The sequence below is a fragment of the Astyanax mexicanus genome, chromosome 1 (assembly GCF_023375975.1).
Source record: "Astyanax mexicanus isolate ESR-SI-001 chromosome 1, AstMex3_surface, whole genome shotgun sequence".
Lineage (NCBI taxonomy): Eukaryota > Metazoa > Chordata > Actinopteri > Characiformes > Acestrorhamphidae > Astyanax > Astyanax mexicanus.
This window is the reverse complement of record NC_064408.1, coordinates 88,330,060-88,347,760: the sequence shown is the minus strand read 5'-3', so window position 1 is coordinate 88,347,760 and position 17,701 is coordinate 88,330,060. Positions and strand designations below refer to the sequence as shown.

The 17,701-nt window shown below is 40.4% G+C and overlaps 2 protein-coding genes across 3 annotated transcripts in view; both read left to right on the top strand.

The window, feature by feature from the left end:
• The window catches only part of flrt2 (fibronectin leucine rich transmembrane protein 2), an 89,883-nt gene extending 77,131 nt beyond the window's left edge, over positions 1-12,752 (top strand). For both annotated transcript variants that reach the window (XM_007252949.3, XM_007252948.4), the window contains exon 2: positions 562-12,752. In XM_007252949.3, coding sequence (XP_007253011.3) covers positions 955-2,949 — 1,995 coding nt within the window. In that variant the 5' untranslated portion in view covers positions 562-954 and the 3' untranslated portion in view covers positions 2,950-12,752. The remainder of the gene's footprint in view (positions 1-561) is intronic.
• Positions 12,753-15,356: 2,604 nt separating this feature from the next.
• LOC125799267 (piggyBac transposable element-derived protein 4-like) lies at positions 15,357-17,312 on the top strand. The gene has a single exon (XM_049475578.1). It carries the CDS (start codon positions 15,357-15,359, stop codon positions 17,061-17,063), a length of 1,707 nt encoding a protein of 568 aa, XP_049331535.1. The 3' UTR covers positions 17,064-17,312.
• Positions 17,313-17,701: the final 389 nt, after the last annotated feature.

The following is a 17,701-nucleotide window of genomic DNA, read 5'->3' as shown; positions in this document are numbered from 1 at the left end:
TTCATCTTGTGTATAAAATAATATCCTATATTCTAGTGTATTTATTGATCTTGTGTATGGGATGATATCTTATATTGTAGCATACAGAATATAGATTGCATATAGAATATATATCTCTTGTTGTATTGTGTATAGATGTTTCTTGAGGGTGTTCACAGACTAATATCCTATATTATTGTGTTTTTTTAAGGTCATTTATGAGTGCTGTATCTCTTTTGTTGAGGTTGTTGACAATATAGTTAATGTTACTGTCAAAACAAAGGTTTTTGGTTAAAAAGTGTTGATCACAATTTTTATAACAGTTTTGTAAAGCATCCTGATTTTTCCGTCCTTGAACAGTTAAAATAGTTGTATATTTGCACATTCAGTGTGTGTCTGTTCTCCAGAGGTTAAAGCCAGGTTTAGTCATAGCAGTATTTCTTGACAATTGCAGCCTTGTCAGTGGAAAGTCCCAGAAGTGTGTTTATAAATGTGTGCGTTTGCTTTAGAGAGAAAGAAAAAGAAAGTTCCACCAGCCTTGGAAGACTAATATTCCCCTCATCCCCTGTTCTGTTTTCACAGGTCTCAGACTCCAGATGTCCGGTCCCCTGGAGTTTTCCTGGGTTCAGCCCCAGTGGAGTGTGACGGCCGGGCTGGAGGAGGCATGGGCCGGGCGCTGGGCACCATGAGTCCTGGCCATGCTCTGATATTTTAGCATGGATGGCGCCAGCAGCAGAACCTGCGCCCACTAACGAAACTACTGGACTGCTGAGGTGCAGGACTAGCAATTACAGAAGGATTAGCTCTCTGACTTCCTGTGAACTTTGCATTAGTGAAAGCTTTTAAAGGACTTCCTCTTTCTTCCGTTGGATTTACTTCATCTCCACTCTCCTCCCTCAATCCACAGATCTTGTGTTTATTATTATTACTACAGTTTTTTTTTTAAATCTCCTTCTCATCCCCACCTGTCCCACAATGGAGTTCCAGGTGGGACTGTGGAATAATGATTGGACCTCTTTTGTTCGGTTTTGGTTTACTGTGCTTCTGAGCCTGCAAGTGCAGTTTGGCCCTGTGGCCTCCTGTCCCAAAGAGTGCCGCTGCGACAAAACATTTGTTTACTGTAATGAGAGGAGTCTGACATCTGTGCCTCTGGGGGTGCAGGAGGGATACAAAACCCTCTATCTCCACAACAACCAGATCAACAACGCCGGCTTTCCACTGGAGCTGCACAACGTGGCTTCTGTGGACACGGTCGTCTTGTACGGGAACCAGCTGGATGAGTTCCCCCTCAACTTGCCGAAGAATGTAAGAGTACTGCACCTGCAGGAGAACAACATCCAGACCATTTCCAGGGCAGCCCTGGCCCAGCTACCAATGCTGGAAGAACTGCATCTGGACGATAACTCCATCTCCACTGTTGGGGTAGAGGAAGGGGCTTTTCGAGAAGCCGTAAGCCTCAAACTCCTCTTCCTCACCAAGAATCACCTGAGCAGCATCCCCATCGGATTACCAGTGGACCTGAAGGAACTGCGCTTGGACGAGAATCGGATTGCTGAAATAGACGAAGACGCTTTTCAGAACGTCACCAACCTGCAGAGACTCCTTTTGGACGGCAACCTTTTGGAAGATGAGGCCATTGCTCCTGGAACTTTCCAGAACCTAGACAAGCTGAGAGAGCTGTCTTTGTCCAGGAACTCTTTGACGGCCCCACCACCACTTCTTCCTGGGGATTCCCTGGTCAAGCTCAATCTGCAAGAGAACCAGATGCAAGACATCCCAGTGACAGCTTTCTTTGGGCTTGGAAAGCTGGAGAAACTTGATATTTCATACAACTTGCTTCAGACTTTGCCACTGGGAGTCTTTGATGGCCTGAATAGTTTAACACATCTCTTTGTGCGGAACAACCAGTGGCTCTGCGATTGCTCCATCAAGTGGGTCATCGCCTGGCTCAAGTCCCTCAAGTCCTCTTTAAACGTCCGTGGGTTCACGTGTTACAAGCCGGAAAGAGTACGGGGGATGGTGATTCGAGAGCTCACTCTAGAAGCCCTCCAGTGCCCGGCTGGCACAGAACTCCATCCATGGGTCACTCAGGTACCTACATCTCCTTCGACAACACCTCACAGAACCACAAGTACTCCCAGAAACACCCGTACAACCATTACCCCATTCACAACTTTGCACCCAACATCATCCAGTTCACCCACACCACCCTTAGTCCATATCCCAGTCGGTCGCTTTCCTCCCTTGGGTGACCCCTTGAAACTATTCTTGAATGTAGTGAACTCCACCTGCATAGAGGCGAGCTGGGAGTCCTATTTCACTGTCACGGCTTACAAAATCACCTGGGTTAAGAGAAGCAAAGGTCTGATGACAGACAAGAGCCAAGAAAGGACGGTCTCAGGAGATCAGAGGAGGCTTACTTTGTCAACCCTGGAGCCACGATCTACGTACCGCGTCTGCGTTTATGTTCTGGATACTCTTAACAGTTACAGACCAGGAGAGGACACGATGTGTTTGGAAATCAAGACCAAGACAGCTCCGATCAACTCCAATACGGTTACGGAGTCTGAGCAGGCAGCCCGGCAGGACAACACTTCCACGCTCCTTTTGGCAGGAGTGATAGGCGGAGTCGTGTTTGTGGTCTTAGTGACTCTTCTCAGCCTGTTTTGCTGGCACATGCACAAGAAGAGCAGGTCGTCCTCGTCCAAATGGAAATATAACAGGGGCAGGAGAAAAGACGACTACTGCGAGGCTGGCACCAAAAAGGATAACTCTATCCTGGAAATGACTGAAACCAGCTTTCAGATAGTTTCACTGAACAATGAGCAGCTCTTAAAGGGCGATTTTAGAATCCAGCCCATCTACACCCCCAATGGAGGCATGGGCTACAGAGACTGCCATCTCAGTAACAATAGCATCGCTTACTGCAAAAGCAGCAATGTTCCAGCTGTGGACTTCTGCCACACGTGATACGCGCTACAACCTTTTTGGAAGAAAATGTAGTTCCGTAAAAAAAAAAAAAAACATATACTGTACAATATGCATATACATATTATATAAATATATATATATATATATATATATTTCCAGGTTGAGTCGACATGGTAATTTATACTGTGGACAATTATGTGGAATTCAGCTGTTCTTTTTTTATCTGATTCTTAGTAAATATAATACAAATGGGTTTGTAATTAATGGGGCTTTACTGTGGTTTTACTCGAGGGTGGCGCAGTTGTATTTGTACAATCATGGCACGTCGGATCTGGTCTATCTGGTGTATGGGTCCACCCCAGGGTTCGGTTCTCTGCCTCATGGGTGTTAAACACAGGCCTGGATACTTTGCTAACCACAGAATCTCAATATGCCCTTTACTCTGAAATACAGCGACTCTTTTCATACAACCAACGGTAGTTAAGACAACACAGCGGGCAGGAAAACTAAACACTGCTGATTAGCCTGCGGGCTTGGGCTGGGCTGGGCTGGGGTTGGGTGGGGTGTTGAGGTGGTGAGGGGGTCTAGAGGGGGTTAACTAACATAGGAGCTGTTTTGTTATGATTTTTTTTTTTTTTAAGTTTTTCTTCTTCTCTGCAAAAGAAATGAAGTGCACTTTCCTAATATGTGAGCGAGAGTGCAAGTAGCCATTCAGGAAATGAGCTTTTGGCTTTTGTGGAAGTGAAAGAGAAAAGGTTACACGTTTTCCAATGCCCCCCCAAAAAACTCACACAGGGCAAGCGAACAACACTGAATGAGCTAGAATGCCAGAAGTGCTTTACCGGCCAGCTTTCACCAGGGTTTTCTTTTTTTTATATATATATATATAAATTATTTTTGGTTTATTGTTGTTACCACCAGAGGGCAGATGTTTTTTGCATCTTTCAGGTTTCAGCAAAAAAAAAAAAAATCAAATAAAATCATTCTTTTAACCTAGGCCTGTCATGATAACCAATCTATTTAACAATATATTGTCCAGGAAATAACTGTGATAAATGATATTATTGTCATTTAAGATCCTTTCAATTAACGTTTAATTACTTAGATATCATAGGAAAGCAATCATAAATTAAATTCAATCAGCATATTGGATCCTTTCCAAGAAACACATAATGGGTAGTATTGAATAGATCTAAAATGACTGAACAAAGTAAAGTCTGTATAAAATATTGTATACAATAAATTGTACAATAATATGATTATCATGACAGGCCTGTTTAAAAAATTGGGTAAATAGAACATTTATTAATATTTTTTTTACATTTGCATTAATGTGTCTATCATTGTATCAGAGGCTCTCCAACAAGCCCCTCCCAGAAGGTTCACATTTTCTAACCCAGCCCTGCTTGTGAGACAGGCTGCTTGTGAGACAGGCTGCTTGTGAACTGGCTGGTGGCCCCTTGCTCTGGACTGGTTTGAGAACTGGTCTAGTCTGGGGTCTACATGGTGTTAAGCAATGCAGATATACTGAGTTTAGTTTATATGTTGTTTTTTTTTTCTGGTTGTTTTCTGTTGAACAGCAGGTGTGCAGTCAGTCAATCCTTTGTGTTGAAATATTCAAGAGACACCTAATCTAATGCCACACACGGCGTCTGCATCTCTCTTGTGCGTGCCCTAATTACCCTTCCTAATTATTTTGAAGGATTTACAAATTAGGCTTGAGCTGGATGTAGGTCCCCCCCCCCCCCTCTCTCTCTCTCTCTCTCTGTCTCTCTCTCTCTCTCTCTCTCTTACTCACACACACTGATACATGTAGTTTTTCCTTCCAATACTAATACAGAGTACAGATAACAATAGAGATTTTTTACTCATATCTGCTGATACCAGTACAGATAATGATACAAGCTTTTACTTAACTCTTCAATAGGTGCCTATAAATCATGATGTTTATTGCGTTACTTTTTTTTTTACAGGTTTTATTTCAGTAAAGGCAGTGTTCTGCATCCCAAATGAGATATAATAAGGGAAAAGGACAGTATTCACTGTAGAGTTATGGAAAAAAAAATATATATATATAAAATTGACACAAAGCAGCAACACACACAAGTAGTAAAGCATAATAACCGCACATGCCACGGTCATGCTGCTGGCATCCATAGCCGCTTCATTGTGTCAGTGCCCTCTATTATTGCTGATATCAGTGCAGATACTGATGCTGTACCAGTATTAAAGATGCTACAAATATCGATATGACGATGTATTATTGATACATCCCATCAAATATCTATATTTTTTTGAAACATAGGCATAAACTACACTCTCTAATTTAAGACTTAAAGCCTAAAAGTACTAAAGTGCTTCATTACTCCATGTGATGCCACTAATCAGAATAAAGAGGTGCATAATAAAGGTGATACCAATACTGTGCGTAAGTGCCAGTATCATACAAATACAGATACTGTGTCAGTAGTACAGGCTGGACAGAATATTGATATAGCGATGTATCTTTTGTATGTTTTGGGATACATTATACGATACGTTCCATCAAATGTCATTTTTTTTTGTTTTTTTACTGAAATGTAGACAGGATAAGCTTTCTAAAACTCATGGCCCCATTCATCTTAAAGCCTGGATGTATTGCTTTCTTTATTGCTTTATGGTGGCACTAATCAAATGAAGAGGGTAAAGCTGAGGTGAAGGATATTGGTTTTGAAATTCTGTGAAACTGACACTGATAATAAATCTATAAAATTATTGTATTTGATTATTTAGGAGTATTTTATACTCTTCAGTATGCAGTATGCAAAGATGCTTTGAAGTATCATCGAGAATTGTCTTAAAATACAATAACGTTTTTTTTTCCTCATTCAAGTGTCTGAGATTACACTGAGATTACCCACTACAGGTACATCACGTACCCTACCCCAGCTCACACAGCTCCGCATGCTGTTTACTTACCACCCCCCCCCCCCCCCCCTCCCTCTCTCTTTTCCTGATCAAGAGCCTGTTTAATCAGGGAACAGCTCCCATACGATGATGAATCGAGGGCCCCAACCAGAAAAGAAACTGGCACATGCCAGAGCTCCGTCTGCAGAGAACGTGCTCCAAAGCCCCGCATGATCGCAATTAAAACTATTTTTAATGCTGTGCTGGTTTTCTGAGCCGGAGCGCCTAGTTAGGAATGCAGCCTCACCGTGGAGGAGTCTTTATTATGCACTGTTACTCATAGACTTTATTTGCTTTGACAAGATTTTATTTTGTGGGCCGAGTTCAAAGCGCCCTCTCCGGCTCTCCGCCTTCCCTCACTCATAATCCTGCTCCAAAAAAGGAAGAGAAATATGCAGACGTTATTTTCGCCTGGCAGCATGAATCAGAAAGAGGGGGACAAAAAGGCCAACTGATGGAGTTAACCCTTCGCAAGGTGCTTCTAAGAAAGCTCAAAATCCACGTTGTAGAAACAGCGAGGGACTTTCAGCATGAGTGAACGCAGGAATGTAGCTGTGGGAACCAGAATCAATAAGCAGCAGCTCCAACATGGCAGACCTTTGCTTACTTTACTCAGTTTAAGGAATGAGTGAAGTACATGTAATCTAGAAACAGAAACATCAGGAGAACTTTAAATTCTTTTTCAGACATAGCTGTAAATTTCTCTCACATATCTTCTCTATTGTATGTATGTTTTACTAAAAAAAGACTGTTATTATATTCAGCTTTCAATTGGTGGTTTAACAAAAAAAAAAAAAAAAAAACAGCATCTGTGCAAATGTTACATTCAGAGACTGTTTACCTGTAATAAACTCTATATAACATTAGAATAAACCTAAATAAACATAAAGTCAGTGATCAGTGAGAGAGTTTACCTGTAATAAACTCTATATAACATTAGAATAAACCCAAATAAACATAAAGTCAGTGATCAGTGAGAGCGTTTACCTGTAATAAACTCTACATAACATTAGAATAAACCCAAATAAACATTTATCTGTTTTCTATTGGAGAGTTTTAAACATTACAATTCTTATATTAGAGTATTCTGTTGTAATATTTAAGGTTTAGACATTTGTACATGTTTTAAGTACACAAAAGGACTGAAGATTTGCACAAAGTATCTAAATATAATTTGAAATGTTTTACAGAAGTCTAAAAACACTAGATTGTTTAGGTTAGGGTTTCATATTTTGCAGTGCATAAAACTATATAAAGTGCACCTAAACTATGAAATACAGTAGTACAGCCTGTATCCCCAGCTAACCCTGCGTTTACTCGTTCTTAAAGTCTCTAATCATTATGAATAAGCCTTCTGTATAGTGTTAACAGTGCAGTGTAGTGTTCAGTTCTCTACAGAAGCTCCAGACTCGTGGATATTTGTACATGTGGTGGAAACAGATGTCTTGAAGGACGAAAAAAGGGCTACGGACTTCTGTGGTCATCAAAGTATTTCTGGAGCTTCGTACCGGCTGGTTCCACATTACATCATCATCTTCATCTTCATCATCATCATGGTTTTGTGTGTCAGTCTTAAGCCTGAAACAGACCTTCGTTCTGTCTCAGGTTTATGGCTTTTTAACTGATGTGTAGTCCATTAACTATTCATCACTGCATTCACGCTAAAGCTCTCAGAAGCCCTAACTCTCGCTCACAGAAGTACTTTCACAAACACAGAAGTCCAGACACATGTGGGGGAGGTGTTGGAGGACTGAAATGAATGGTGGCAGAGTTAATTCATCAGGCATATAAATCTGTGCAGTGGCATACATTTAGACAACAGGCAGATGAATGACGTTCTGAGTGGTGGAAATAAATCGAAATAGCTTGACGTTGCATAGAGTTAAAGGAAGTTTAAGCTTTTAATTATGGTCAAAGCAATCCTTCACATTGTTTTGTCCTCTATATACTACTGTATTATGGGTTTGCAGTGCAAATGTAGTAAATGCTAAATCATGTTCACACGATACAGCTCTGAAAAACAATAAGAGACCACTTTAAGAAAAGTTAAGTTTCTTTGATTTCACCAAAATCTCTGAAATATAATCAGGAGGAAGATGGATGATCACAAACCATTAAACTAAGCTGAACTGCTTGAATTTTTGCACCAGGAGTGGTATAAAGTTATCCAAAAGCAGTGTGTAAGACTGGTGGAGGAGAACATGCCAAGATGCATGAAAACTGTGATTAAAAACCAGGGTTATTCCATCAAATTTTGATTTCTGAACTCTTAAAACTTTATGAATATGAACTTGTTTTCTTTGCAAATAAATGCTCTAAATGACAAAATCAGAGCAAAATCTGAGAAACTGATTTTAGAAACTGAAGTGGTTTCATATTTTTTTCCAGAGCTGTATAGTACAGAAACCATTTTGGTTCTATATTGAGTGTTTTCTCTCTAAATAACTCTATGCAAGATGTTTCTGTCACGACAAAAAGAACAAATTAAAAATACCCAAACAATTTAGGCTTTGATGTATCAAAGGATTATTCCCTTAAGTTGCCATGAATCAAAATAGAACCATGACACTTACTTAAGGAACTCTTAAAGAACCTATGAAGAGCTCCACCTTTTAAAGAGTGTGTAAATAGGTAACAAAACATTTAAGCATCCAAAGGGTCCTTTGCTTTACTAGATACTATATGGTGTGCACCAGATAGTATGTGGTAAGCACTATATACTATCAGGTGTACACTAGATTGTATGTGGTAAACGCAATATACTATCAGGTGTGCACCAGATAATATGCGGTAAGCACCAGGTACTATCGGGTGCACACTAGACTGCATACAGCATAATACTATGAGACGTACGCCTGATACTGTCAGGTGCACACCAGATACTATTAGGTGCACACTAGATACAGTATATGTGTATAACACCAGACACAGTAAAGTGCACAGTTGGCATTATCCAGGTAAGCACCAAATACTATCAGGTGTGCACTGGACACTATTTGATGAGCAACTTATGCCATCATATGCACAGTATATACTATGTGGTATGCACCAAATACGATCAGGTTGCAATATATTTAGGAAGTATGCTGTATGCAGCAGATACTACCAGGTGAGCACTGGTTATTAAGCATTGAGCACCAGATAATATGTGGTAAGCACCAAATACTCTAAGGTGTGCACTTAAGATACCACACAGTGAGCACTGGATAGTATGTGATTAGCATCAGATACTGTTAGGTGCACACTAGATCCTGTCAGGTGCACACTAGAAAATATGTGTTAAGGACCAAATACTCAAATAATCAGGTGCACACTTCATACTACGAGGTGGGAACTTGATAGCATCAGCTGAGCACCAGATACAATGTGGTGAACAACTGATAATATCAGGTGAGCAATAGATAGACAGACTAATAGGATAAAAAAACACTGTTCACTGGGCTTCAGTGTATCTAGTGAGCACTTGACTGTGTCTGGTGTCTGGTGTTATACACATATACTGTTTCTAGTGTGCACCTGATAGTATCTGGTGTGCACCTAACAGTATCGGGCATACATCTCATAGTATTAAATGACTTATTATAGTACTGAACAATCTACGCTCACTGCACACAGGTTAAAAACAGTGTGTGGTGATTTACGTAGTTAGCTTCAAGCTAACTGGCATGGGCGGATCTACCGGGGTAGCATAGGGTGGCAACTGCCACCCTAAATGAAAGCCTTGCCACCCCTACTGCCACCCCAGAATTAAGTGCTAGTATACTGTAGTTGCAGTGCTGATTTTGAGCTTATAAAAATCTTATTTTGCAACTCTAACATGTATTGTTTGCTAGGTCCAATGATGTCAGTTGCTTAGTATATACATCTGCCGTATGTTGCCACCCCTCAAAAATTCCTGCACCCCTCTTGCCACCCCATAAATATTTTTTTCTAGACCCGCCCCTGCTAATTGGTGAATTATAAAACCCTTTACACTACCGTTCAAAAGTTTGGGGTCACATTGAAACGTCCTTATTTTTGAAGGAAAAGCACTGTACTTTTCAATGAAGATAACTTTAAACTAACTGTAAACAAATACACTCTGTACATTGCTTATGTGGTAAATGACTATTCTTGCTGCAAATGTCTGGTTTTGGTGCAATATCTACATAGGTGTATAGAGGCCCATTTCCAGCAACTATCACTCCAGTGTTCTAATGGTACAATGTTTTTGCTCATTGGCTCAGAAGGCTAATTGATGATTAGAAAACCCTTGTGCAATCATGTTCACACACCTGAAAACAGTCTAGCTCATTACAGAAGCTACAAAACTGACCTTCCTTTGAGCAGATTGAGTTTCTGGAGCATCACATTTGTGGGGTCAATTAAACGCTCAAAATGGGCAGAAAAAGAGAACTTTCATCTGAAACTCGACAGTCTATTCTTGTTCTTAGAAATGAAGGCTATTCCATGCGAGAAATTGCTAAGAAATTGAAGATTTCCTACAACGGTGTGTACTACTCCCTTCAGAGGACAGCACAAACAGGCTCTAACCAGAGAAGAAAAAGAAGTGGGAGGCCGCGTTGCACAACTAAGCAAGAAGATAAGTACATTAGAGTCTCTAGTTTGAGAAACAGACGCCTCACAGGTCCCCAACTGGCATCTTCATTAAATAGTACCCGCAAAACACCAGTGTCAACATCTACAGTGAAGAGGCGGCTGCGGGATTTTGGGCTTCAGTGCAGAGTGGCAAAGAAAAAGCCATATCTGAGACTGGCTAATAAAAGAAAAAGATTAAGATGGGCAAAAGAACACAGACATTGGACAGAGGAAGAGTGGAAAAAAGTGTTGTGGACGGATGAATCCAAGTTTGAGGTGTTTGGATCACAAAGAAGAACGTTTGTGAGACGCAGAACAAATGAAAAGATGCTGGAAGAATGCCTGACGCCATCTGTTAAGCATGGTGGAGGTAATGTGATGGTCTGGGGTTGCTTTGGTGCTGGTAAGGTGGGAGATTTGTACAGGGTAAAAGGGATTCTGAATAAGGAAGGCTATCACTCCATTTTGCAACGCCATGCCATACCCAGTGGACAGCGCCTGATCGGAGACAATTTCATCCTACAACAGGACAATGACCCTAAACACACCTCCAAATTGTGCAAGAACTATTTACAGCAGAAGCAGGCAGCTGGTATTCTATTGGTAATGGAGTGGCCAGCGCAGTCACCAGATCTGAACCCCATTGAGCTGTTGTGGGAGCAGCTTGACCGTATGGTACGCCAGAAGTGCCCATCCAAACAATCCAACTTGTGGGAGCTGATTCTAGAAGCGTGGGGTGCAATTTCTCCAGCTTACCTCAACAAATTAACAGCTAGAATGCCAAAGGTGTGCAATGCTGTAATTGCTGCAAATGGAGGATTCTTTGATGAAAGCAAAGTTTGATGTAAAAACAATGTTATTTCAAATACAAATCATTATTTCTAACCTTGTCAATGTCTTGACAACGTATGGTGGTGAATAAGTGTGACTTTCATGGAAAACACAAAATTGTTTGAGTGACCCCAAACTTTTGAACGGTAGTGTATATCTTGTAGGCTACGTTACTTTCATAGCTTTATACTTATAAAACTGAGGAAGTGTCAGACATTGAATATACTTTGGCTATTTTACTACATTTGATGTACAGAATGAAAAACTAGGTCAGTTTGAGATTTTTTACCAGACGATTAACCTTTAACTGCATTGATTGAATTCAGGAGTTTGTCAGTTTTCACATCTAGAACTGTTCCAATAAGAAAGTGAAGACGTTCTGCAGTGCGGTTGTGTCAGGAAATGTCAGGGCGCTTGAAGATGTGGGACTAGAAGATGGGGATATGGTGATAACAGCGTTCTTTATGAACAGCGCAGCAGAGTGAACAGAAATGACACATTCGGGAACGACAATTACCGCCGACAACTAGTGAGACAACAATGGATGACATTAGTGAGGAGACGTCGTTTTGCATAGTAATGAGCTGGGAGTGAGTCACGGGCTGGTTTTTGTGGAGTGAACATTGTTCTACATGTTCTGCGGGTGACCTGAAAAACACAGTAGTGCGTCTGTGGCACGCTTCTGAATGGGCGCTGTGCGGTTCTGGCTGCCGTCTGCATTCAGCGCACTGGCCTTACACTGAATAAGCACATTGATTCCAATTTGAATAATTACTATAAATGGCAGTGGGTTCTGTTTGAAGAAGCAGAAGAAGAAAAAAAAAATCTGTCGCTAATGAGTCTGAACACATTTAAGACCTTTGTGCGCCTGGTTCTTTCTGTCCCATTTGAGAAGGTCATACCTTTTGTAAGACTGGGCCAAATATCTATAATTGACACTTAATTTCATTCTGATAAAGGCTACATGCTTGGTTAGCTTTGCGTAAAAGAGATGGAGATATCAGTCCTATTTAGCTTTCTTTTTCCTTTTTTTTTACTCAAAGGAAAGAGAAAAGCAGGCTGGAAAAAATCCAGCACATCTGCTTGGTCATTTTAAGGGCAAACCGAGTAGAAGCCATAATACATTTATGAATGCTGAGCAGAACTTCTCCAGTTGCATTTCTCACACAGCTTTTTCAACCCACGATGACAGTTCCCATCAAAATCTGCATTGTTAAATATGCCATGTTTTGGTTGTAGACTGGGTTAACTGGATAATCCAGGGAGATACATAGGAACCAAAGCAACCTTTTATTCTTTGTTTTCTTTTATTCACTTTACAGACCTGTTGTCATTGTCCCATGTATGTGCCTTGAAATGAATTTACAATGTAGTCCTTGAAACCTTTAATGTTTTTGCACAAAAATGATGTACATAGAGAACTGAAACTTTTTTTGTTTTGTTTTTCTTTTTTGGAAAATAAAGGATCTGTTGGATTTGGATCGTTACTCGCTGTCTTGGGTTTTGTCCAGGTTAGGAAACAGGAGTGGAACATTTTAAACTTTCTCTCTGAAACCACATAAATGTGCTCACGAATGTCGTTTTTCAACTCCCTACCACACTCCTCGCTCCACACTTTGCACAATGGCAGATTAAAAATGCATGCTCAGAAATGTATTGCTCAAGCAAAACCCAGATTCTGTTCAATTTTAACATCAATGAAGAAGTTCAGAGAGGCCCAGTCCATTTATTTTAGATGACACACTGCAGAGTAGAGAATGCACTAGAATATCCGTAACTCTTTGAGGCACGGTGATCACTGTACGAAATCTCCTAGTTCTTCTCATTTCTCACTTTGCAATTGTGTTTAAAGAGGAAATCTCTACTGTTCCTGTATAATTTGAATGTTTTCTGAAGACAGTTGCAAATGTAGTGCACAGAAAGTGATGTAAAAACTGTAGTTTATTGTCTGACCTTGCTAAGCTTGTGAAAAATAAAACTCTTAGTGATAAAAATCCGGACTGCAATTAAAAAAAAAAAAACAGGAGGACCAGTGAGTTTTTAGAAGTTCTTGGTCACATGACATCGCGTTCAGTAGCTCCCCTATTTCCACTCGCCGTTGTGCTTACGTGGATCCCAGTGGAAACGTGCGCCCAAAGTGTAATTACGGCGCGTGGCAGTGAACAAACAGCTATTTTACTAAACGCGAGGAGATGAAATTTAGAGATGTGGATCCGGATGGGACTAAAATTACCAGAGGACCACGGAGTTCAGAGAAAAACAGTAGATAATTCAGCCTGTAATTTTCAAAAGGACGTCTGAGAAAAACACATACATGGTTGTTCTGGATGGGAATAAAATCACAGAGGATAATTACCAAAAAGGGTTAAAGCAGCATTATGTGAGGCTCCCTCTACTGCATGAAAGTGGAACTATTGGCCACCAGAGTTAAACAGTGCAGTTTCTGTGCCCTGAGTACTAATAACAGAGACACTAATTTACATATAACAATATATTTTAAGCTAAAACTGCCACATATAATAATAATAATAATAATAATAATAATAATAATAATAATAATAATAATAATGATATTTTTTAATATACATTTATATAGAGCTTATCAAAATTCTCAGACACTACATACAAAGCAATACAGAGAAGCACCAAATAATTATGAGATACAGTCATTTAAGTGAACATAAAAGTAAGATAATAGAAGGCCTATAACATATAAAGAAAACAAAAAGCGCAAATATAAACAATTTTCTAGATAATAAATGATAAAAAGGCAGATCTGAAGAGGTGGCTTTTAAGAAGTGACCTAAATGTAGGCAAATCTGAACACATATCTATGTTTAAAGTCAAACATGCTGGCATTAGGGCTGTAAATAAATTCCATAAAACGGCATTAAAACTTCTACAACTGATATTCTACTGTCAGTTACTAGCAGTGGGGGAACGCTAGATCTTGGTGATAATGAAAAAAAGTTACATTTTGATTTGGAAAATTGTCCAGTCAGTACTGTTTTCTTTATTGGTATTGTATCTGTGTAGATACAGATAAACAACTCTCTCTCTCTCGCTCTCTCTCTCAGTTTTTGGGTCAGAACGGAACTGAACGTCTGTTAGAAGTTAAAGATAAAACTTTGAATGTTTTTGTTCAACCTAAAACATTTTAAGCACATTGTTTTCAGCTTTTCACTAAAATACTACTAGAATATCATATGAGGATTAGTAGGCTTTAACATTATCATACAAATGGGGGTTTTATTTTCTTTTACTGATTTTGACATTTGTTGCCTGAACTGAAGGCTGAGCTGTAATATGTACAGTTCAACACAGCTGTCCGTAGGAAGAGATAAAACATATATTTTTATATATTTATATATTTTATCATTGGAGAGAAACTCAACAACATGTAGCGTTCTAATTTAACCCACCTGTGGCAGTGAACACACCTGACACTGACACCAGGTGCAAGGATAGCAATAAACAGCCACTTTAGTTGATTTATCCCTTCTATTGTGTTCGGGTCAAAATTGACCCGTTTTCAAGTTTAAATGTGTAAAAATTACCATTTGCTTTTTTGTTCTGGAATGAGGCTTCATCTAATCCTCAGACACACCTGATTGAATGTAGAAATATACATTTTTACCATTTTAGTAAATTCTAAAGGTCTCAAAAAAAAAAAGTTACATCTGTGGTGTTACGGGTCAAAAATGACCCGGCAGAGACTACTGGCTGTTTTATGCATCACCTTAAAGCTATGGGTTGCTCTGAGGATCAATTGTGGCCCAATATGCCCAATTATGGCCCACACACACACACACAGGCTTCTTTCACATGCACAGACACAGAGACATATAGAAAATGCATACAGGCACACACACACACACCACCCCCCATGTGAACTAAGACTTTCTCACAGCATATTGATACATTGTTTATAAACATTGGCCCACATACACACACACACAAACACCACCCCCCACGTGAACTAAAACTTTCTCACAGCATATTGATACATTGTTTATAAACAAACATTGGCACATATAAAGAGGGTTTGGGTGGGATATTATTAGTTGAAGTCTGTAGGAGTATCAGTCAACATGAGCAAAAGGTATTCTGTTCATGAGGTGCTAGATCATATCTTTGGTAATGATGGTGATCTTAAGGAGAGAGAGGAAAGTGAAGCTGAGGAGGATGTGTCTGAGGAGGAGGATGATGTTCAGTATGACCCTGAACAAGACCAAACATCTGATGAGGAGGACCCAGATGTCACAGATGCTCAAGGAGAGGTCTTCAAGTCAAAAAAAGGTGACATTTCATGGTTATCAAGCCCTCCTCAAACCCAAGCCAGGGCACCGATGGAAAACATCCTCAGAATGACTCCAGGGCCTACTAGATACGCTGTGTCACACGCCCAAGACATCAAGTCAACGTTTGAACTGTTCTTTCCACGACCTATTCAGAGTATCCTACTTGAGATGAGCAACATGGAAGGGAGAAGAGTGTTTGGTGATAGCTGGACGGAGATGGACAAAACACAGCTAGATGCGCACATGGGACTGTTGCTTCTTGCGGGGGTGTACAGATCCTGTAATGAAGCTACGGCCAGCTTATGGGATAGTGAGTCAGGACGCCCTATTTTTCGTGCCACAATGTCCCTTCAAGCCTTTCATGTGTTATCAAGAGTGCTACGTTTTGACAACAGGGAGACCAGAGTTGCTCGTCGTGAGAATGACAAGCTTGCTCCCATCAGGGAGGTTTGGGACAAATGGGTGGAAAATTTACCCTTTGTGTACAATCCTGGGCCAGAGGTGACAGTGGATGAACGGCTAGTCCCTTTCAGAGGCCGCTGTCCCTTCAGGCAGTACATGCCAAGCAAGCCTGGAAAATATGGGATCAAAATATGGGCAGCTTGTGATGCAAAAACTGCCTATGCATGGAATATGCAAATATATACCGGAAAATCTGCCACCGGAGTGCCAGAGAAGAACCAGGGCAAGCGGGTCGTCCTGGACATGACCAAGGGTCTTCGGGGGCACAACATAACTTGTGATAATTTTTTTACCTCCTATGACCTTGCGCAAGAGCTTCTAAAGAGGAAGCTGACGATGGTGGGAACAGTCAGGAAGAACAAACCTGAGCTTCCCTTAGCTCTTCTTGGAACGAAAGACAGGGCTCCTCTCTCATCCAAGTTTGCATTCTCAGAAAGAACCACAGTTGTCTCCTACTGTCCCAAAAAGAACAAAAATGTCATTCTGATGTCAACTCTCCACAGGGATGCTGGTGTGAGCAGTAGGGAGGACAAGAAGCCAGACATGATCCTGGATTACAACAAGAACAAAGGTGGTGTTGACAACCTGGACAAGGTCACCGGCACATACACATGCAAGCGGGGGACAAAAAGGTGGCCAATGGTTGTGTTCTACAACATGCTGGACGTTTCGGCATACAACGCATATGTAGTGTGGACTGAAATAGATCCAGGATGGAATGGAGAAAAACCTTTCAAGAGGAGGCTTTTTCTGGAGGAGTTGGGCAAGTCTCTGGTTTCTCCCTATATCGAAAGACGAAAGAGGCTGCCCCGAACCGAAGCGTCTGTTCGTTTGGTGAAAGGGCTTCAGCCAACACTCACATCATCATCCTGTGATACAAACCAGGGAGGAGATTCCAGGAGCAGCAAGAGGAAGAGGTGCCAGTCCTGCCCCGCCAACAAGGACAGGAAGTCCAACACCACTTGCCACACATGCAAGAAATTCATTTGCGCGGAGCACACAGTAACCATCAAATACTGTGATTCATGCATTTGAACACACACACACACACAAACACACACACACACACAGTTAAAGTTTCTGATGCTAAGTTTCATGGTTCATAAGTTCATAAGTTCATTCAGAGTGACTCACCTGCACTAACATCATATTATTTTTCAATGTTCAGTTTATGGTTAATGCAGGCGCACACACACACACACACACACTGTTGTTGGTCATTGTTCATTTGTTAAAGTTAAATTGCTTGGTTAATTGGTATGGTTAAATAAAAGTTGGTTTTATGGAAAGAAATTTGAACACTTGTTGTCTTTGTCCTACTATTTATCTATGCGGGTCAGTTTTGACCCGAAACACCAAAGATGTCACTATTGTTAATAATTTTAAATAATATTATTTTTTTCTTTGGTAGGTGTACTCTAATATAGGTCTATAACACATTTACAGTTTCTAATTACTCAGTCTATAAGTATGACAAATATTTTTTGTGAATTTAAATAGTTTTTGCATTCAAAAACGAGTGGTACTTTTTAAAACACTGTGTCTGTGGAGCCAACTAAAGAAATTTCCCACACTGGTTCCATTTATATGAATGTATACTAAGCCAACAATGAGTTGAAAAACAATATTGGAAGAAAACTGGTGATTTTAAGCATTTTCAAGCATTTTCAAAT

Excerpts from the sequence above, each read along its gene's own strand:
- LOC125799267 (XM_049475578.1), top strand. The coding sequence starts at position 15,357 with ATGAGCAAAAGGTATTCTGTTCATGAGGTGCTAGATCATATCTTTGGT.